The sequence below is a fragment of the Chamaea fasciata genome, unplaced genomic scaffold (assembly GCF_029207755.1).
Source record: "Chamaea fasciata isolate MVZ Bird 193981 ecotype frontalis unplaced genomic scaffold, bChaFas1.0.hap1 SCAF_1, whole genome shotgun sequence".
Classification (NCBI taxonomy): Eukaryota; Metazoa; Chordata; class Aves; order Passeriformes; family Sylviidae; genus Chamaea; species Chamaea fasciata.
The window spans coordinates 114,218,226-114,240,590 of NW_027094086.1; the positions used below are offsets into that span (position 1 = coordinate 114,218,226).

The following is a 22,365-nucleotide window of genomic DNA, read 5'->3' on the forward strand; positions in this document are numbered from 1 at the left end:
TGGTTCAAGTGGGTGGTCACTGGGCTCTCTGTACAAACCTCTATCAGAGTTGATCTATAAAAGAAGGAAGTAGAAGCAGACAAGCAACATTCATGAATAAGAAATAATAAGCAGAATTAATAATATAGTTCTACAAACCAGCTTAGCAGTGTCCAGAAAATAAAAGTGATTACATGTCTTTGTGGATTTTGGGTAGAAGGTTTCCAAATGAAACGTGGGGAAGAGAAGTCAAAATCTTTCCCATTAGAAGTGTCTTTAAAAACAGTTTTCTTCCTAAGTTAGTACACTTTTCACTCAAGACACCATTCAGAATGCTCAAAGACAAGAAGACTGGCTTTACAGTTTGGGTGGTGGTGTCTTCAGTTTTTGTTGATATCTTTGCAAATAAACATTTCACCTGTAATAAATTTATAATGTAAATATGAACATAGAATTATGAATGAAAGATGAACAGAATTATGACTGACTTAAACTAAAATGGAAGAGCTTGGTTATTCTGCCTGAAGGTGGAAGTTCATAAATCATCTTGTGACTGAACATCCTTTTGCAGGCTGCAAATATCTTGAAAACACTTCAAACAAAATTTGAGACTCTTGTATTGATGTATGAGAATCCTTCTATTCAGCAGAAGGCACTAGCTGCAATTCCCCTCCAGGAATTGAAAAGCAAGGCTCAGAAAAAGCTAGCACAAGCTACAAGACTGGACAAAGGTAATGCTGCCAAGTTAAAGTGTATATGAAAGTAGAAGTATTCTTTCAAGTGTACTGTACCTTGTCAGTGTGTGTTTGGTCATGTCTGCAGGTTCCAAATGCTGTTTCTAAACTGGTATTGTCTTCTTCCTGATTTACTACTCTCTTCTCTTGTTTTTATTTTGCTTTTGTCATACATCTTTCACTGCTTTTATGTAGGAATTTTGGACTCTTAATTTCTGAATTAATAGAAAAAAGTGCTGGGGAAACAAGTGTTGCATTCCTTGGAGTGAAATAGCTACAGGAGGAGGGGAGCTTCTTGTTCAAGTAGTCATTGTTATGAAATTCTCAGAATGCAGTTTTCCCGTATGTACTACAGTTCTAAATTCACAGTAAATTTTTTTAACTACTACTTCTCTTTTTTGAAGTGATATTGGTGAGATTTTGAATGAGATCTTCCCGTGATGTAACCTAATAGAAACAAATGATCATTTTCCTTTGCTAATGCTTACATGAATAGGGTGATTCCCTGTTTCTCATGGGGCTAGATATGCAATGTAGGCATAAATACTTGTGGCATCAGTGTCTAAAATTTATATTTGCTTCATAAATGTGAATTTGTTTTGAATGTATGAAGTTTTTGTCAGTTAAAATGACACATTTCTATTTTCAGGTCATGGGTTTAGATTTGTTTCAATGGTATAGTGAAATGTTACTTCTATAGGATAAATATTTTAAAAAAATACAATTCCAAGGCCATATTTGAACAAATAAAAGTCCTTTTCACTGTGAATCTTTGAAAGAAGACTGTTTCAAGCAATTCTGCTAACTGTAGAAGGGCTGCTGGTTTGCAAACCAGAAATAATATCTTCTTTCTTTTTTTTTTTTTTTTTATAAATTACTTTGTGGTGTCTCATATGACCACACAGTAATATGTAATTGTGCCTTCAGCATTAAGGAAAATTTTGACAATGGATTTTCTTAGTAATTTTTCTTCTTTTATAAAACTGTATTGGGAAGGAAGAAACCGCCTGAGCAAATGCAAAGTATTCTCATTCGGCAGCATGGGGCAATACAATGGGGAAAAGAGACTTAGAAATAATAAATTGCAACTATTAAATTTCTTTATAAAGGAACAAAATAAAAACCAAGCCTGCCTCTTAGGCTCCGTTCCAATACTGCTGTGCACATTGTTTAAAAAGGGGAAGGAATAGGGAGGATAATGTTCTGGGTACTTCTTCCCAAACCACCAGGCTGACTTAGGCAAAATAGCTTCCAGACTTTAATTTAGATACAAATAAAGGTGAAGGGATGGATTTCCACTGTTTTGGATTGTGACAGCTTGAAAGCATTTTTCGAGAGTTTTTACAGAAACATTTGTTTTGGAATGGACTGTATATGAGGTGTTTGAGTAATTGGCTTTCAGCTTCTTTGGTTTCTGTCCTGCTGCATTAAGATTGCCACCTGTGGGAATAAATACTTAGTGCTAGGGGACACTTGTTTTTAGGATAGGCCTTGCAACTCATAACAAGCATTTTTGGCTCGTAAGGACTATACTAGGAAGATAGCAGTCATTTGATGGGAAGTATACCTTTGATTTTATTATTTCTCTTTGCCACATTTCATTAGAAAGATGGACTGGACAATCAGAAATAGCTGTGTATCACAGCCGACTGTTTTCTGTTCAAATAAACCACATTCGTCATTTTTTCATGTGATGTTTTACTGAAGGATTTATTTTGCAAATTAAGCGAAGAATGTTTGTAGCATAGCAGTCATATTTTCACAGATGGGTTCTAGTTTGAATGTTGTTATTCAGGAAAAGAGAATATGGCCTGTGCTTAAAATCTTCTCATTCAGCTTTTAGCAAAAAGTTTGAATATACAAGCATATCCATTTTGTAAGCAGTAAGCCTTTCTCTGAGAGTTCCAGCACAAAGGTTTTTCACATACATGAGTAAAAATGGAAATTTTACTGTAATTAGAAGTCAGGTGTTCTTGCTTTGATTAACAGATGATCTTCATGCACTTCATGATCTTGGCAGTGTGTGTTTAATAGTGTTAGTGCTCCTACAGTCTTTAGTACCAAAGATGGTACAGCTTCAGAGCAAGATGTGAAATGAGCTTAAACACTCTTCTTAGGGGTTTTTTTCACCATCCTGAGCTAGTACATAATTTTTTAGTGCAACTGCCTTCAATTTCCTTTGAGCAGCATTTTTAGAAATTTATTTTGTATGCTAATATTCATTAGTCGAAACTGTCTGCACTGTGACTAGAATAAAACTGCAGTGCATAAAAATAACCAGGCAGTAATACCTATGATTGCAATGTGGCCTAGATGATATAGTTATTAGGAAGAATTATTTGAATATTTATATATCTGAGCAGGAAGAGTATCTATCTGGGCATTATAACAGGATGTGCATTTAAAGATTCTAAGGAGTTTAAAGGAATGGATCTCTCTTGAAAAACTGGACTTTATAGATTTGTTTTTTTAAGTAAAATGGGGCTATTTCCAGGTGTCGGAACAATGAGAGTATGTGAGTAGATTCTAACACCTGTAGTAAGCAGGAAAATGGGTCTGGTGTGGTGATATCCACTAGAGTAGAAAACAAAAGACATTCTGTTTCTACCTTGGGTAAGCTGAGAAAGGTGTTTATTTGCTGAAATTAGAACAAACTCAACATGTTTGCATGGTATATACAGATTTTCTACAATAATTAAGCTATGTTTGTAGAAAGTCTGTAGAGAGCCTGTACACCTGGTTGTTTAGACTGCTGCCAGCCTCTCGTTCTTTGGGATTTTGAAATTAAAGCAGTTGTTTTTCCTGGTTTAATAGCTAAGAATAGGAAAATATTTTGGAGCAGAAAAATAATTAACTCTTCACTCCAAAGTCCTGGAAGAGTATGAAGTGCATCAGGAACTTCACCAGGCTGAAATGTAAATCTGACTTGTTTTTCTGAGCAATTTCTTATTCTCATTACAGCTGTAGTATTGAGGACTGCAGTTTTTTGTTCTTAGGTTTGAACGTACTCAGTCTTGATAATTAAGATTTTCTTTTTTGTATGTGTTTAAGTAAAACATGAAGCTTTTTAATCCGGTTTTTATATTTAAAAGTACGTAAAAAAATATAAAGGCCCAGAGATGCTGATTTGCATAGGCACTGTCAAATTCAATTGAATTACCTTTCCATTTGAACTAAATGTGCATTGTATAAATTTTACAGGTGCACATGTGAATGAAGAGGACTTCTTATTGTTGGAGCTTTTGGACTGGTTTAAGACTTCCTTTTTTCATTGGGTAAATAGTCTTCCTTGCAGCAGGTGTGGTGGGCTGACAGAGCCCAAAAGTGACTACCTGTTGCCTACTGATGATGATCTAAGGTGGGATGCCAGTCGAGTGGAAAACCATTACTGCAACCAGTGTCAGCTCTGTAACAGATTCCCAAGGTGAGCATACAGAGACTTGCTGTCTTATTTCTTTCAAGAAACAGCTTTGCATTTGTGCATCTTGTGAACAGGTGAGAAGTTGTTAGTTCAGAGAGCAGAGAAGCTGTTTTATGTAACGTGGTAGAACATTTGATGAACCAGCAATTTCTCTACAAGATCAGAGATTTTTAAAAACAGTATGTGTTTTCTCCTATGTGGACTTGTTCTGAATGCTTGTCTGGCTTGGTTGGGGGGGTTTTAATGTTAATTTGGTGTACTACAGCTTCTAAATAAAATACTGGCAACCATATGTAGGTAGTGTTTTGTTATTGCAGGGAAAACTTCACTTCTGTAGTAAATCACAGTGTAATGTACATCTTTTGCTGAGTCTATAGCAGAAGAGCAAAACACATTTTATTTATACTTTTGTTACGTTTAGACATTTTGCTAACTACTTAAAGGACCAGCATGCAAAAGTCATATTTTAAGATGTCTAAATCAATTTTGAAAACTTAACCAGATTCATTTCAGTGCTGCTATAAACATATGATGGAGTCCTGTGAGTTGAGATAGCGTTCTGCTCAGATGCATTTTGTGCTGTGCAGCAATTATTTCCATTATCTTCTGTGGACTGATCAGTACTGAAGTCTAGTCAGATGAGCAGTACACGATGTAAAGATTTCTGAAAGGTGAAATGTATTTTCACTTGTTCTTTCTTTGTGTTATTTTTCTCCTGTAGGTATAACAACCCTGAAAAACTTCTGGAAACCAGACGTGGACGCTGTGGTGAGTGGGCCAACTGCTTTACCCTGTGCTGCAGAGCCGTGGGGTTTGAAGCAAGATACGTCTGGGACTATACAGGTATCAGTATTCTGGAGTGTTGTAACATTAATACAAACCTGTGCAGAAGGAGGTTATGTATTTTATGTCTCTCAGATCAGGCAATGCGTGCAGTTATGCAGTCAGCTAACAAAGACAATATACATACAATTTCCTGTCTTGCCTGATAGGATGGAATACAGTTCTCCAAGTAAGGTCAGATGACTGACTTCAGAATGATACAATCTTTAGCTGAATGTAAGGGTCTGTGATCCTAAGAAAGAGGAAGATTTGGTAATGTTTCTAAATGTAGATGAACCGAAAACATGTTCTTTCATCTGTTCCTTCATTTAATAAATTGGAAAAAGTTACAATATTCTGCAAGATTAGAGTAGAGGCTCTGTCTTTATATGTCATTGTTTATTCTTGGCCTTTGTTGCATAGATCATGTGTGGACTGAAGTATATTCTTCATCTCAGAAAAGATGGCTTCACTGTGATCCTTGTGAAAATGTCTGTGATAAGCCTCTTCTCTATGAAATTGGCTGGGGAAAGAAGCTCTCCTACATAATTGCATTCTCCAAAGATGAGGTAGGAGTAATGATGCTAATAATAAACAAACTTGCCCTGAGGCAAGTGTGCAATGTGTTCCACCTTGGTGTGATTTTTACAATTATTACAGAAAAGTATACTTTCATTAAATAACCTCTTGAAATGAAGCAAGATATGTGGGAATTTCTGGTTGCTTTATTTTCTTCCACTTGTGCCTGAGGTTGTTGATGTCACCTGGAGATACAGCTGTAAACATGAAGAGGTACTCTCTAGAAGGACAGCGCTCAGCGAGGCGACGCTGCGAGAGACAATTAATGCGCTAAATAGAACGGTATGTAACTCTTCTTCTGTGGGTTTCTGAGAGTGAGACACAAGTGTCTGCACAATGTGAAGTTCTCAAACAAAGGAATGCATTTGATAACCTCATAGGAATGCACTACAGATATAAAAAATGCTGTTAATTACCCAGTTTACCCTGAATAGAGGGAATCAGTCGCAGTGCTGAACTTATGGGAAATAAGATGAATAATGGTATGTAAGAGGATTATCATATTATCTCTTACATGTACAGATGTGTGCATATATATTATTTTTCTTAGGGACTTTGGAGCAGACTTGTAGTTGCTGGGAGTAAACTGCAACTCCTTAGCTCCTTAGTAACTGTGTGGGCTCCTTCAAGATGACTGAATGTTTTCCACATCAGTGCAGCTATAACTTGAAAACAGTAGCATTTACAGTTGTAAGAAATGCAGGTTTAATTTGCTTTCAGTGATGTTTTACAAGCTCTAGGAAGTGAGAGGAATGATTCATGGCCTGTTTCCAAGACTTTCAAAAGGTGTTGATAGCATCAGCAGAGCTTTGACTCAGAGCTACATGTATTTACACTGTTCATGCTTAACATTCCCAAAATACATGGAGCCATTTGCACCTGCATGTCATGGTTGCAGAACCTTCTAAGCTTTTTTCACTCCCTGCTTGGGACACCATGAACTTGATTCAATATACTGTAATACCATAAAGCCTTGTACCACCTTGAGGTTTCCATTTTGTCCTTCCTTCCTTACAGGGCTAATTCCCATGCATGGAAACTAGTTCCAGTGATAGTATACAGCTGATAACTTAATAAACAGATTGTGCCTTTTTTTGAGGCCTGCTGGATTGAGAGTTATAGCCATATACATTAAGACTGTGAAGAATTGAGCTGGATTAATATATTGAGACCAGGGCTTGGAATCGTTTTAACAGTAATGAAAAATTAAAGTCACATAGCAGAGCAGAACACTGAGAAGAGTAACCAGAGCAGCAAAGCAAAAGGAGGTAAAGGAATTTAGTGGTGTCCCCTCCAAGCCCTGAACCCCTGCTGGTTATGAAACTAACCTGAGGGGTCCTTTCCTCTGATCTATTGGCAATAGAAACCAATCACCACATTCTTCTTCTCCGCAGTTTTGTTCACAGAAAGAGCTTTGGGAATGGGGCGCTAGTAAGTTGAAAAATTTCCCTGACAGTATTGATGGAATCAGGAAGCTATAACATCCTTGTCACTTCAGTGATGTCACTGTAGGATCATGCTCTGTTTCACTTACAAAAGTTCAGGAAACTTCTGTAAAAGATGTCATTGCCATCTCTTAACAGATGGTGCTTCATGTTGGTCTGTTTCTTACTCTTTTCCACTGCCTTTACAGGACTGTGCAGCTCCCAAGCTGACATGAGCACTTTTCAAACAAAGAACAGGCGTTCTGGTCATACTTTTTATAAAAACTCAAAAATAGTAGAGAGAAGGTTTACATGTGTTTCCAGTACCATCTTTGTGTTTTTCCTATCTTTCTTTCCCTACATGTGAAAAATCCCAGCCTTTTCATCTCTATGCTGTTGCTTTCCCTGCTGCTTTCCAGTATTATTAAAGCTGTCTTGTGATTTTATAAGAACAACTTTGCCAGTCTTTTTAATTGTATCGTATTCTGAGAGGCAACTTAATTTTCTCTACAAAGTGAATGCTGCTCACACTCCTCCTGCTACATACACTTTTTTTTTGTCCAGTAGCTGTTCAGAATGTTTGATTCATTTAATTTATTAAGTTAATAAATTTAATCCCTGTAAGTATCTGCTCTTGCTCCTTTTTTCTATTGTCACTTACAATATGAATTAGATTTCAGGGTCTTAGAGGCAGTTTGCCATCCAGTTGCTAAAAGGACTGGGTATCCTTGTTTTGTTATCCTACATTTGTTGTAGTTGAAAGGCCTTTCCTAAAGTTCATACATAGGTGACAATGCAGTGGGGAAAAAGGGAACTTCAAAAAGTTGGTGTCCAAGATTCTCCATGTTGTGTTCTGCAGTCACAGAGGGCAAAGGTAACTCATGCCTGGAACTTTCAAGATGTGTTAGAGCAAGTTTTCATTACTCCATTCAGTCACAAGGCTCTAGCTAGTATGGTTTCCTTCCTTGCAGCCTATTCAAACAGTAACTGTTGTAGAGGCCTCCTCTAACCTGCCCTTTTCCTATCATCTCCTAGAGACTGGCTCCACAGCAGGAGGAATTACAGTCTTTGTACTGTTTGCAGAACTCCAACGCTGTGTCTTTTAAGCTCAATTTTTCTGAGTTACAACTAAAGAAAAGCAGGCTATACAGTGTACATTGTCACCTGTACTGCAACGTTAATGAAAATGCTGTCTGAGGGATCACTATTTGTCTTTCCTGCATAAAGACCAAAGGCTGTGGCTGTTATTTCTCTGCATGTCTGTCTGTTCCATTGCCAAGCACAGGCCACACAACAGTTCAAAAGATGTTGAGTGACTTGCTGTTAAATGCATAGCAGGCAAGAATAATTTAATCTCTTCAGTACTTATTTTACATCTCAAAAATACTTTGTGTGTTTTATCTGGGCCAGGCATTCCTAAATGGGTGTCTAGTCTCTGGATTACCCACCATCTGATAATATTCTGTAGTATTGTAGAACACTCTGACTACAAATTTTCTTCACCTCCTGCCCTTTTCCAGTCCATTGTATGTTTTCCCAATAGAAAGTGGGAGAGGACTCTGAACTTTCACTGCTTTATTTGGATTTTGGACAGTGGAACAAAGAAGCAAATTACTTTTTATTTGCTCCAGGCTCCAATTTTTTGGTAGTGTTTGTGGATGGTTATAGTTATAGCCAGGTCAACTCTTAAAAGAAAAACTAGTAATTTAGGTTGAATTGCAAGCATTTCATGCTCACTGATGTGAGATGAACCAATGTTCCTTGTCAACGGTTTAAAATTTAACTCCTGTCCTCAGATTATGTGTTGCTCAGCCAGCAGTGGGTCTACTTAAACTATGGGTTATTGGTCTTGTGAAAGCACAGAGTCCTTCAGGAAGCATCAACAGCACTTGACACAGAGCTGATTTTAAAGGTGCAGTTCACCATCCCTCTTCCTTCTTAGTACCTTTGTCTGCCAACGAAGGCTGTGGCCTGAACAGGTATGTCAAGAATAATGCCAACAAACAAAAAGACAACAACTAAATGAAATTAAAAACCGAACAACCCAAAGAAAAAAAAACCTCCAAAAGCAGGAAGTTTGAGCCATGGCAGCTGGAGTTTTTGCAATCCATTGCTGATGACAATGTCATTGGTAGGAAATGTAGTTACAGGTTTTCCCAGCACAGGCTGTGTTGATGTCTGCAGAGTCTGACTGTTTGGCATGTCAGGCCTGCTGCATTTCTATGCAAGAGTCTGCTGGGTGGCAGGATATGACAAGAATTAGCATACTTGTGCTCTTTATACTTGAGGAACTTACTGATTTCTTGTTTTGTGCATAAAGAGATCTGTTTTCGGAAGCCTTTTGAAGTTGAAACACTCCTCTGTTGTTACAAAAACTACACAGCAAAGGCATCCTGTTCTCAGCATGGCATCAGTGATTTCAGTGATGACCACTGACACTGGGTTTCCCCTACATCAAAGTGCTCACAGGAAACTGTGGATTGGTATTGTTAATTTAGGATAAACCATATCAAGCTTCCTCTGAGCTGGAGCAAGATCAGTAGTGCTGCATAGGGATATCCTAAGTGTCAGGGCAACTGTTACACTCAGGAGGGCCTGATGTTTCATGGAAAACTGCTGCAACCACTGGTTGTCATCCATCAACGCAAGTAGAGGTGTGTTTCCCCCCTTGCTGTGTTAAAACTGGTATTTGGCATCTGGAATTTGTTCAGCTGGAGCTGTTTCTCATCGTTTCTCTGTATCTACCTTCCTTTATACAGTTCTGCGTTGTTGTCTGGAACAAAAAAACTCTTCAAGTGTTTCTTTGTGATCTCTGTTAGCAAATCTTGCTGGGGTCAGAACTACTTTTGAGATAATTGAAATGTTTTATCAGCCTTAAGTTTCAGGTCCCAGTGGGCTGAGTGTGCATGCCTTGTGTGATCACCAAAGCAGAAAATGATGTGTGTAATAATTCACATACTCAATGTTGAACTTAATTTTTTCAGCCGATTTTTTCAGCCCCATGTGGGTTTATCCACAGTTAAAAAACTGAAAGGCTTCACATTCCAGTTTTGTATATTTGACATAAAAATCATGTAGACAAAATACTAACATCTCCTTAAATTTTTTGAGGTTGTTTACCAAAAAATTGCTCATAGTCTTAGTCATGTAGGCAAAGAAGACATGTAATTCATTTTATTTTTCACTAATTTTTCTGGAACTAAGTTTTTCTTAGTTTTCTGACATCTGAAAAGTAGATGGTTTGTTTGTGAATAGAATCAGTGAAATAACTCTTTCAAAGACTTGTTTGGGCTTAATCACAAAACCAAAACTGTTGCCAACTAAGTCACTCCACCTTAGAGAAAAAAAATTTGACCACAAATGATTCTTGCCTTCTCTTTCCTCCAAATAATATTGATAACAGCTATGGTACAGCATACATATGAATAGCAATAAAAAACTGTTATGGAAGTGTTTTATCATCCAAGTAAATGTATTAAAAACATTATTTTAAAAGAATTCCTCATAGTGCCTGCAAGTTCCTAGAGAAAGCACTGCTGTCACATAACTGTGCACTTATGACTGGTTTATAGTTGTGCCTATGGTATAAGTTTAATGTTTCTAACAATCAGTCTAGACTTTAAATGTTAATCTGTTTTTTCAATTCTGTTTTTCCCTGTTGGTGTTGCTCTAGAGCAGTATTACAAATACCATTCTTTCTGAATGTTCTCTTTTTTCCTAAATGTCTTTTTTCAGAGACAAAAGTCTTTGTCAGAAAATAGAAAAAGAGAGCTCCTGGAAAGGACTATTGTGGAACTTGTTGAGTTTATTTCCCCTAAAACACCAAAACCTGGAGAATATGGTGGAAGGACATCAGGCTCAATGGCTTGGCGAGTAGCCAGAGGTGAAATTGGTCCAGAGGTATTTAACTTTAGCACTGATGAACATCTTAGAGGTAGCTAACTAATGCTTTGTGATTATGGTCTGTGGAAAAAAAAAAAAAAAAAAAAGACAACACTTCATGATAGGGAGCCAGATTCTGCTCAAACAAGGGAATCTTGCAAAAACAGTAGGTGAAAGTTTGATGTGAATTCAGTAGAGGTCCACAGGTAATCTCTGAGAACTGATGGTGATCCATTGATTCTAATAATGTTTGGCACTCCCTGATATAAAGTGTGTTTTGTTCTTAAAAGTTAAAAACACTTTTTTCATTTCAATTAGTTAGTTTGACAGAACTAGGAAGTTTAAGTTAGTTGAAAAAAATTGGAAAAATTGTAAAAAAATCTTGTATTTGTATTATTAGTTACTTCCAGGTTTTAATGAATAGTAGGTTTTGACCAACTATTTTTGTTACTAAATCAATGTGGGAGCAATTAGTATTGTGTAAATTAAGCAATCTCTTAAATAATAAGCTTGATTGATTTTCACATCAACGTTTATACATCACTGTTTCCAAAAGCAAGGTTTATTTTTTATTTATTCTAAAATACAGTTTCCCAGAACCATAATAATATTTAGCTTGAGTCAGGATACAAAGGTGTGACCTCAATTTTGTAGCAATTCCATCATGTGGAATGTCTAACTGTCCTAAACAGAAACAGTTAAGCAAAATTAATGAGTTTCTTAGGATTGTCTAAGTTTGAGAAACTAATAGTTTATTGCAGTGCTCTGTTGTTTGGAAGACTTAATTTCTGAAACTCATAAGAACAATGACTTTTTTAAAAAAAAGTAATACTGTGAAGTTACAAAGTTTGTACTTTTTAAGTTTTTTGAAGTTGATTTATAAACTGGTGTACACAAGCACCTATATATGGTAGTCACAGGTTTGCTATTCAAAATAGCCATTTACTTATGAGTGTACAAGAAGTGTGCTTAACATACAAATTTTCTGTTCTGAAGCTAATTTCTTACTTAAATGATATTATTTCATGTTAGTTTGTTAAAAAATTACTCCTAAAATGAATTACATGAAAATTTAAAAAACAAAATTACTCCTCCCCTCTGGAAAAGTTGCAGGTGTACTATAGGAGACTGGTTTAAAACTTTTTTCCTGCAGAAATGGTTTTGTACATGACCTCCCTTAAAAAGGACTTTTTTTTTGACTTGGCAGCAAAACTGAATTGCAAAACCATGACGTACTGTTTAAAAGTAACATGGTCTTGGGAGAATTTAGGCATTGGGGAATGAAGGTACCTGTATTTTTTGGCTTTTTCAGAAAAGAAAAGAAGTAGTTTTTATTCCCTCTGGAAAGGAGAAGACTTCAAAACTGTTCCATCTAGTCTATAATGTAATAGATGATAGCTACACACGGATTTCCAATAACAATGAAAAAATAAGCGGCTGGGAAGCAGGTGTTTGGAAAGCAGAATCTATTTGGAGAAAGGTTGAAACAGATTGGAAAATGGTAAGAAAAGCAGTTATTAAAAGCTTATAATGTACAGTAAAATTAGGATAACTCCAGTAAAACAGAAAACCTTTGCCAGTGTTTGGATTCAAACTCTCTCTTGGCACCCATAGAATTTAGCTGATGTTAGTAAATGCTGTTGTTAAGATTCAGCAAGATGGCCAGATGGTACCAGAAATTAGAAATAAATTTAACTTGTCTTTCAGAAAGGACGATTGAATTCTCTGCAGGTAGGTAAAATCCTTGCCAGAACGCCAAATTTTTTTAAAATGGCTTCCTTCTTAGGCTTTTGGGAAAATGCTGTTTTATTGAAAAGCAGTATTTCTCTCAAAATAAAAAAGGTATTTGTTGTTTTTAAAAAATAGTTATAGTGTATCATATCTCTTTGATATACAGCCAAAGGAAGAAATTGTCATCCTAAATGTTCCCATCTTCAAGAAGACAAAAACCTGTCAGTTATCCAGAATTTTGTATACCCTGCCCACAATCCTTCCCAAGCATCAGGACTGACCAGCACAAGAGTCATAGGCTCTAAATCTAAGAAGAGCACTGCTACCTGTGAAGTGGGAAGAGGTCATGTACTAGCAAACAGCTTTTCCCACGACAGCAACCGACTCTGGAATTTAATGTTCTTGTCAGGGACTAGAGCACGTTACTGCTTTTTTCCTCAGCCATTTTACTAGTCTGAAGAGTCTCTGACCAAATATTCTTCTAGTATTCCATTGATGAAAATGGAGCTAAGTATGTATCTGCTTTTTGAGATTTTCTCTCCTGGGTCTGTACATAACTGACTTGCAAAATGCAGTGATGGAATAATTTGAGGAGTCTGTGCTGCACTAAAGAGAAGGAGTAAGGAAAGCAGCAGGAGAATAGTATGAAAGATATCACAACAGGGTAGACTTAATAGTAAAAGAAAAGTAACAAAAACTCAGAGTAAGGGACAGATTTTCTCTGCTTCCCCAGGATCTGCTACAAATATGACAGCACATTATGTTTTCAATTCTGCAATGATCAGTTATCCTCACTTTCGCAAGAAACATGCTGTCCCTGCACTGAAACTAAACTACAATTTTTCTCAGCTGTACTAATCAGATAAGACAGGGTGGGATTGATCTATAAGACCAGGCAAAATATCCAGGTATTCTATAACACCTAAAAAGGATGAGATCAGATGGCATTGAGAAATAAGGAGCTACAGCTCCAGGTCTTTCTCAGTCTTGTGGGTAATGCATATTAGTTCTGCAGGAGTTGCATCCTGCAGAAAGTATGTAAGAATCTAAGAATTTAAAATTACTTTTCATTGGTTCCTGTTTGTATAATGGGAGGTAACAGCAGAGGAAAATATTGTTTGGGGTTTGCCTGTTCTTTTTGTACAAGATGCAGCTTTGGAGTTTGATTTAGCAACTGTCCAAGAGCTTAAGTGCCAAAGGAACCTTTACAGAAATATTTGGTTAACATATATTATGTGATGAATGAAAAGGTATTTAAATCTAAAAGCCACAGAAAATATATCTGTAAGTATTAGACTTGGAGTAACAAAAAAGCACCACTTGGTTTTATGGTACACAGTGCAAGCAGATACAAACCACAAATTCAGTCAGATTAGCCAGAGATAACCTGGTGTCCAGGACTCAAACAGGCCGACCACAGTAGGTGATAATAATACTGTAAGAACCTGTCGATCTGAAATCCATGGATTTGTAAAAGTCTTGTTTTCCAGAAGAATTGCTGCAGTGGAAGAGAATTTGAATGAGTTGGTTGATTAGGTTTTTTAGACATTTTTCAAATAATACTAGATATAAAACAACCAAGTTTGAAAGTTAGAGGAAAGTCAAAAAAACACAAAAGAAGACTTCAAATTCTTTTTTTCTGATTAAATGCTTGGATGTTATAATGGAAGATGAAACAGACTAATGTTTGAGGCTTTTCTAGCATTCAAAACTATGTTTAGTGCATTTCAACCAAGTAGTATTTAATGGTGTGTTTTGGCTTGCTGAAGTACTGCAGCTCAGTAGGATCTGATCAAGGGAAAGCTCTTGCTAGAACCAGCTGAGATACTTAAAAAATGTCTGGAGGTCAGCACCTTAATGAACATTAAGACTATCTTCACGTGAAAGCAGCTTAAATCATTACATTTTCATAGGTGATCTTCCGTGTAAGACTTCATACCTTTGGGGGTTTTGAGCTTTCTTCAACGTGAAAATAATAACACTAAAATTTTGTTTAATAGTTTGTCAATGACATTTCTGTATTAGGATGGGATCTTTAGTAAAACAAACTACTGTGTTTTATTATCATTTTATTCTGGGTTGTTCTTTCAAGATTAAAAAATAAAGAGCTGACTAAGTCCACTCAGTATGATATGAATCAGAAGCTTGGACATGACAGAATTTTTATTAATTTAGGATTCCAAAAGGATCGTGGTAGTTTGGACTCTTTATTCTGTAGTGTCTGTTATTTAGGTTTGCTGATAATAGATGTTGGACTTGGAAGAACTGTCAGGCACTTGTGACCAAATTCCTGAGAGGGTTCATAGTAACTTTAATGAATGTTAATATGTGAGCATGACTTCAGCCAGGTGAAGTTCAGCATTGGGACAGTTGGAACAGTTCAAATAATGTTAATATGGGATTTATAAATGGCTGGCATGTATGATTTGTTTTAACTGAGACACATCAAGTCCTCGGAGAAGCAGTGTGCAGCCACAGCAGAAGAATCTACTGATAGCACAGTTCTTTTCATCAACAATACTGAACAACTGAAGTGTTCTGTGCATTTAAAAAGACCCCGAATTCTCCTTCTTTAAAAAATAATAAGCTCAGGTGTTTTTGTGGCTTGAACTTTACTAAGGATGTTGAAATACTTTAATGTTCCCTAGGGAGGGGCTGTGAACATGTACAATTACCTAACTGTGAAATATACTTGGGGATGTAGAAAGAAGTGTTTTTTATGTAAAATTGTACTTTGTACAGTTTTAAAGGTTCAGGGACTTGACAAAGAATGGAAGTGTGTTTTCTTAAGATTTTTATGTCCTTGTTACAGTGGTTAATTTGATGTGTGTTGGTCATCTCGGTTTTTGACATGCTGGTTGTGTCTTCTTTCCGTGTAGGTTTATTTAGCCCGAAAAGAAGGGTCATCCTCTGCTTCCATCAGCTGGAAGTTTGAGTGCAAGTCAGTCGGTCTAAAAATAGATAACATTTCAGTTAGGACAAGCAGTCAGACATTTCAGAGTGGAAGAATACAGTGGAGACTTTGCTCTCCTACAGCAGAAGTTGCTCTGATAGGAGGTAAGTATGGAATTTAACTAATGAATTATATAATGTAATAGAAATGTAACTGGAAATAAGTCGTTTATATGGAGAGAGTACTGTGCAAACACTAAAAACAAGATATGAGAATTCTTTACTTTTCCAACAGTATTTCTTAGCAAGATGAAGAAAATACTATGCATTTAATTAAAACTGGTACAAAACTCAGTTTTATTAATATACATAGCCGTACCTGCAACAGAGCAAGGCAAGCAAGAATACACGATACTTGTGTTTTACTAGGAAGGATAGATGCTTCTATGTCCAGTGGCAAATGAATCTGAGTAGTTGCAACTGAGATCCTTAAACATCCATTACAGCTTAGCCTTTTTAATGTGCATTCTGTTATTATATACTGTCTGGAGCTGTGGCTTACTGAATTGTTTGTCTTTTCCTCCGATAGATAAAAATCTTTGCTCCTATTCAGATTTTTCTGGAGCAACGGAAGTTACGTTGGAAGCAGTTCTAAATGGAGGGGATGGTGGAGCTGCATGGCAACACACACAGCTGTTTAGAGAGAGCTTAACAGGATGTGGAGAAAATTGCTTGGAGATAATTATAAAACTCAGTGACCTCTGAGAGCCTGAACTGCAGAAAATGTGCTTTGGATTCCTTGAAGACATTATGCCATGGATACAACATGAAGATTTGGTTGGCAATTCCTCTTCATCCCGCTGGCAGCTTATTTCCTGTTTCACTGCTTCCATTAAACCAACTTGAAACTGCACGTGTATTGAATAGGTAAACATCACAAAGAAAACCTCTTTGCTATAAAAACAAACACCAAAATTAAGAGATTGAACCATAAAGTATCCTTAAATTTTACAATGAAAAGGAAACAATTTTTAGGAAGCCAAACATGATCACAGAAGCACAAAGCAATTGTAATTGATTTAATTTGGAGTTTTGGGGTTGGCTTGCTGATATTTTTGGGTTTTTATAATCTTCTTGGAAAAACAGTTTGAATTCTTTTTCCGATTACAGTTTTCCAATTACAGCAATGCTTATGATGGTTTTAAAATATTTTAAACAATATTACAGGATTTAGATTTTTTTAAAAAAATTGATTTTGTGTAGTGTCCAGGAGTGCTGAAATTAAGTTAACTTCAAGATTGCTTCAAAATTTCCTTGTTAGATGTCTAAGTATTAAACCTGTGTTTAATACCTAGAACTGTTTGGAAGCATGATGGTTGCTGGGAAAATAACCTCATTTTAAAAGAAGTATTCATTATACACCTAAAATTGTCATGGTTTATGGTATGAACTTGAGGCTTAAAACTGAGTAAGAACATCATATTTTTTCTATGAAAAAATAGGTTATTCATTATAAGAACTTTTTAATGATATTAATTCAGATTTGCTTAATAAATCTTTTAAAAGGCAGGCATGTAGGTTGAAATTCTTTTAAGCTGTTGTCTTGACTTGCTTTAAATACCATTCCCAAATGTGCTGTAAAAGTATATACATTTTTTTCTGTTCAATTAATGCAGTGTTTAAATTTCTTTTCAGTCAATATAATAAAAAATACTGTCCAGGAGATGTCAGATGTTGCAGTGCTACGAATAAAGCATGGAGTGAATGTTCAGATGAGATAGTCTTTCTTATCAGAATGTGAGGAAGGCCATGTGTGGATTATACAAGGGATTTTCTATTATAGAACTAAAATGCAAAGTTCAAACTACGGTTTTATTTTAAAATGAGTGAGAATTAAGGATGATGTTTTCAAGATTAGTGTTTTTAAAGATTTTCTTCCGTTTTCTGACCTTTTCAACCTCTGTATTGATTTGAAGCATTTGTCAAAAATAATTTGTGTTGAAATAAATGTTTGCTGACCTTTCAACCAATCTAAGCAAATATAAAACTATTCAGATTTTATTAGAACACTGCATATGCACATTGAATACAGGCATCTTTAAAAAGAGTAGATTATGGCAGCGCAGAAGTGACAGAACAATGTGTGATGGATTACATACTTTAGTTCAGAGTGTTAATGAACAGTTTATGAGGGGAGTCAGAAGAGTCTCTCCCCCATAATACAGAATAACACAGTGGCTGGATACTGTATTGTACATACTGGAAGGGTGTTTATCAATGCTTGACTAATCCGAAGTGAATTTGCCAGTCTTCATTTAAAATTGCTTCTGTATTTGATTTCAGTTAAATGCTTTTTCTGAGATTTTGAGTGGGAACCCAACAGAGAAGTATTTTAGGCTAATAATGGATACTACCTTGGAAGAAAAAAGGAAAAAGAAGAAAACTCAGGTGCCACCAATCAACAAAAATGTTTCCGCTTAATATTTTGATAGCTGGAAAAAATGCTGCTTTAAGGCAGAAATTGTTTTTGCAGTGTATTATGTAGAGGAACTTGAGAAATTGCAGAATTCCTTAACTGCATCTGATAATTTGAAATCAGAAGGCAAAATAAATTTAAGTAATAAGATAAAGTAATTTTCTCATAATTTTGGTCAGAATCTCTGGAGGAAGAGTAATAACTGCAGATAACTTTAAACAATAAAGTAATTGAAGTTCATTTTTTTAGAATTTGAATGAATTAAAAAGATGGAAGAACACCTTGCCAGTCTAATTAATCAAGAAGTGCTTGTGTATTTATAAGATCACATGCAATGAATAGAAGTGCTTATTTTAGGAAAGAATTAATAAGTAAAATACTCAGGCTGAATAGAGCTAATATGAAAAATTTAAATGGAACTCCTTCATTTGTCTTTTGGAGTACCCTATAAACAGTGAACACTTTAAATCTCTTCATACATAAGCTGTTTTAAAGGCACTAATTTCGTCTGTTGATCTCCATTTCAGCCCAACTCTTAATACATTTTAAATTTTTTTTTAAACCAGAGGCAGTTCATCATCCACAGTTGTTTAACTTTCAGTATCCTGAATTCGCAGTATTATATGGTGGAAAGATCTGTGCTGCAATCTGCTCTAAAAATATGGTTATTAAATTATGCTGGCAATGGTACAATACTGGGTGAGTGGTAGATGTTGATCAGGGCATGTATAGATAGAAGTCAGTGTTTATTCAACTTTTTAGAAGCTGGAGGTGGTAGAGATTAAATGGGGAAATTAAAAATACTGTTGCCTAGAAATGTCTGCTTTAATACAGGTAAAATCAGCAATGTTTTCTAGAATCCAGCTTAGGTACATTTTAAAGAGTGACTGGCTGTCTGCTGCACCATCTGTGGGTGCCTTCCAAGGTTGCACTGAGGTGTAACAGTGAAATCTTTTCCATTAAATTTATATAAATACTGTACTATCCACTTAATGCTTGCAAACTAATTTTGGGTTGCATGGTTTCAGCAGAACTGTGGGAGCCTGTGCATAGAATTCCTCCTTTCAAACAAGTATTTATTGTATTGTCTGTCTAGAGTTGATCATCCAGCTGTTGATTTCTTCATATCCTGTTTTAGCACTTAATGCTTAGTAATTTCCTACACCCCAGGAAGTTGTTGGGAAGATGTATCCTTAAATTACATGAAGGAACCCCCTTCTAGGCAGCGTAAAAACAAAGAAGAGGTACAAAGCACAGGTATGCGGGAATCAAACAAACCTTGGTGTAAATTACATAACTTAGACTGAGAAGTAAGTAGTGAAAATTGTCTTGTCTGATCCTGTATGAAAATCTATCTCCTTACCTCATCTGTTATCCGTGGAGGATTTTTCACATATAGTAGGTTGGATTTAAGATATAATCCTTATGATGTGCAACATCAGGAAATGTGGAACACTAAAAATAAAGTGTGTTTGTCTCCATAGTGCGGTGGAATGAAAACAGATGGCAGGCAGCACATATGGCTGCCAGAAGCTGGGAACACCCATTTGCAGAGTTCTTACAGCTCCAAACAAAACAAGCCAAAACAAAGGAACTCCAAGAGGGGCAGAGATTGTTCCAGGCAGATATCAGGATATCTGTCCTCTTCTCCATGCCCACACTCTTACCTTTGGTTGCTTAAGCTAGAAATGGAAGTATCCTACTAGTTAAGAATTGAATGGACTTCCTTAATATTTGTCAAAACTTAGCATTTCTTAGGTATAGGCATTATTTAGAATAAATCTCTAATTTCCATTGTAGGTTCAAGCCTCTGTTTGGACAAAATTTGAAGTTTTGCCAGTGTTGTCCAAGCAATTCAACTTAAAAAAAAAAGTGTCAATATTGAAGGGACTTTTGTATCTCAGCTTCATATCATATGGATGGTTGAGAAGGAAATTGCAGACAAGTGCCTTCCTTAAACACAGTTGCTGGAATAGACTTAGGTTTTTTCTTTACTTTGAGTATTTTGGGGGAATTTATTCAACATTATTGGCAGTAGTTTATCTTGGCTGGTGCTGGTTCTGAAGGTTCTTTATGGGGTACTACTGTTGCAGGCAGTGCTTTATGCCTTGTGCCTTACAGCCTCTCTAAACAGTAGTCAGTGATGTAATGTATATTATGTGTACCTATATGATCACTGGTCATATAGTTATCAACATGAGCAGAAGGGAAGAGTGATAGCAGTAATACCTGAGACAATTTTGGGGTTTTTATGCTGATCTTGGATATTTAATCCAAGCAGAAGGACAGTAGAGTAAAAAAAAAAAAAAAAAAGTCTTCAGTAGATTGAAACAGTTAATTTCAAGGAGCAGAATTTTGAGACCTCCCAGCCTGTAATATGGTACTTGGGAATGACCAATTAACAAGCCAAGGTCAAACATATGTGTTTTAAGTGTACAGGTATTATGAAATGTGTAGAGGCTTAAATGTGACTGTGAATAAGACAACAATGATTTTTCTCCATTGTAAAGATTTTCTGTTCTTATTCTTGAGCTTGGGGCTTTTTTATGGTAAGCTTTGTAATTATGCTTTAGCTTTGTTTATGATTAGCCTGCTTCAGTTTCTGCAGCTTTATTTTTTTCTCATCTAATTTAAAATACGTTTTAATTTGCTTTAATTTATGTACACAATTGCAGCTGTATGGTAAATACACTATGACAAAAATAAGTTTGTTTATTTATTTGGCAAAGGAAATGAAAGGGATAGATTAAAAATATTCAAACTCAGCAGGAAAAAAAACAATAGTAATTAAAATTGATGATACCCAGAAACCAACAAAATTGCCTGGATTTAATACAATTTTATGGTGAAAGAAAATGTAATGGCCTACATAAACTGGTGCTGGCAAAAGCAACTTCCAGTGACTGACCCTGGTTTTGAGACATTTTACTGTGTGTTTATTTATATTTAGGTCCCTGAAAGTTTTCAGTAGAAGAAAATTGCTGAGGCTAGTGAACAGCTTTTTTTGAAAATTTAATTTTCCAAAGATTTTCAAAAAATTTAATTTTCCTGAGATTTATGGAATATTTTCTATTTTTACTAGTTTAAGCTATAGAAATAATTTTAAAATTAAGAACAGGATCCCACTTGTTATGGATAATTCGTTCCTTTGTTCCAGTGAATAATCTGGATCTTTGATTTTTGAAAAAGTGTGTTTAGTGACGTGTTGTAACCAAGAACTTTGGGTCCACATTAGCTGTAAGGATGTGAGATTTCAGTGTCGCATTGAGCACCTGCTTAGACTTGAAGGACAGTCTCCTGTTAGAGGTCTTGTAAACTGGGGGAAAGATGTTTTCACTATGCATTTTGATGGTGATGTTTCAGTGTATGTTCTGTTACCTTGATCGTTTTATTACATAGTGCTGAGTTATTTCATATCCTTGGAGCTTCAGTAATATAGTGTATTATCCCTGAAGTCCCAGGGGAACATATTTTTCCCACTGAAAATCATCAAGTAGCAGCTTATCTCTGTTGCAACCAAAAGGAAATGCTGGATTTACTTTAGATAAGCAGTTTGGATAACAATATACAGACTCCCCCGTGGAACAGTCATAAGGAAACCGGCTGACGTAAGGGAATGAAGACATCCGAGAGCACTGTTTAAGCAAACTCGAATTAAAGTAGGTGGAACAGTTGGTCACAGTCTCTTCGAGCAAATGGAAACAGCAGCCAAGTACAGAATGGAAGGAGAGAGCCTCACTTCTCGCCTCTGCGTTATTACCACTGTGAAGAGAAGGATGGAAGGTAATGGAATGCATGTGTGTCCGTGCTCGCGTTATATCAGAAATTAAAATAACATAGTTAGGCTGCAGCAGCTTTCACTTTTAGCCAAAGTGCCGGAGAAATGTATGGCATATTAAAAAGCAAAGTTCACTACTGGAATAAAGGATGTGAAACTTTATTGGCCAAAAAGGAAGTGCCTGGTTTTGGACTGCATTAAGAATTGCGGCGCTGCTCTGGTTTGGTTTAGTATGAAGCATGCCCCAAACTGGTTTTGATTTGTGTTTTCTTTTGTTAGGTTGTGTAGGCTGGAGTTTCTGCCTGAGTATGCTGATTTCCATGATGATGGCAATAATGGTTTAAAAGAAAATAGTCCCATTTCCCCATCCCCCTGAGCCCCAAAAACTAAAACAAAACATTCAAAGTAAAAAATAAAAACACTCCTACTAAGGATGTAGGAAGACAAACAGGAAGTGTTAAGAGGCTGCAGTTTAATTTTAACACTAGAAGATGGAAAAAAGTGTAAGATCAACACTAATTAACAAATGTCAAATTTGCATCATTTAGGGGGTTGTTTAGAAGAGCTAATTGTTTCTTTTTTTAAAATAAACCAAATATTTTTTTGAAAGGAATTTGTATCATCACAGAGCCTTTCAAAAGAGAACC

The 22,365-nt window shown here is 36.0% G+C and overlaps 1 protein-coding gene across 7 annotated transcripts in view; it reads left to right on the forward strand.

The window, feature by feature from the left end:
- The window catches only part of NGLY1 (N-glycanase 1), a 38,793-nt gene that overhangs the window by 6,377 nt on the left and 10,051 nt on the right, over positions 1-22,365 (forward strand). For all 7 annotated transcript variants that reach the window (XM_066194288.1, XM_066194270.1, XM_066194279.1 and 4 more), the window contains exons 4-12: positions 551-710; positions 3,915-4,137; positions 4,856-4,977; positions 5,380-5,525; positions 5,707-5,817; positions 10,695-10,859; positions 12,154-12,342; positions 15,452-15,629; positions 16,054-21,723. In XM_066194288.1, coding sequence (XP_066050385.1) covers positions 551-710; positions 3,915-4,137; positions 4,856-4,977; positions 5,380-5,525; positions 5,707-5,817; positions 10,695-10,859; positions 12,154-12,342; positions 15,452-15,629; positions 16,054-16,229 — 1,470 coding nt within the window. In that variant the 3' untranslated portion in view covers positions 16,230-21,723. The remainder of the gene's footprint in view (positions 1-550; positions 711-3,914; positions 4,138-4,855; positions 4,978-5,379; positions 5,526-5,706; positions 5,818-10,694; positions 10,860-12,153; positions 12,343-15,451; positions 15,630-16,053; positions 21,724-22,365) is intronic.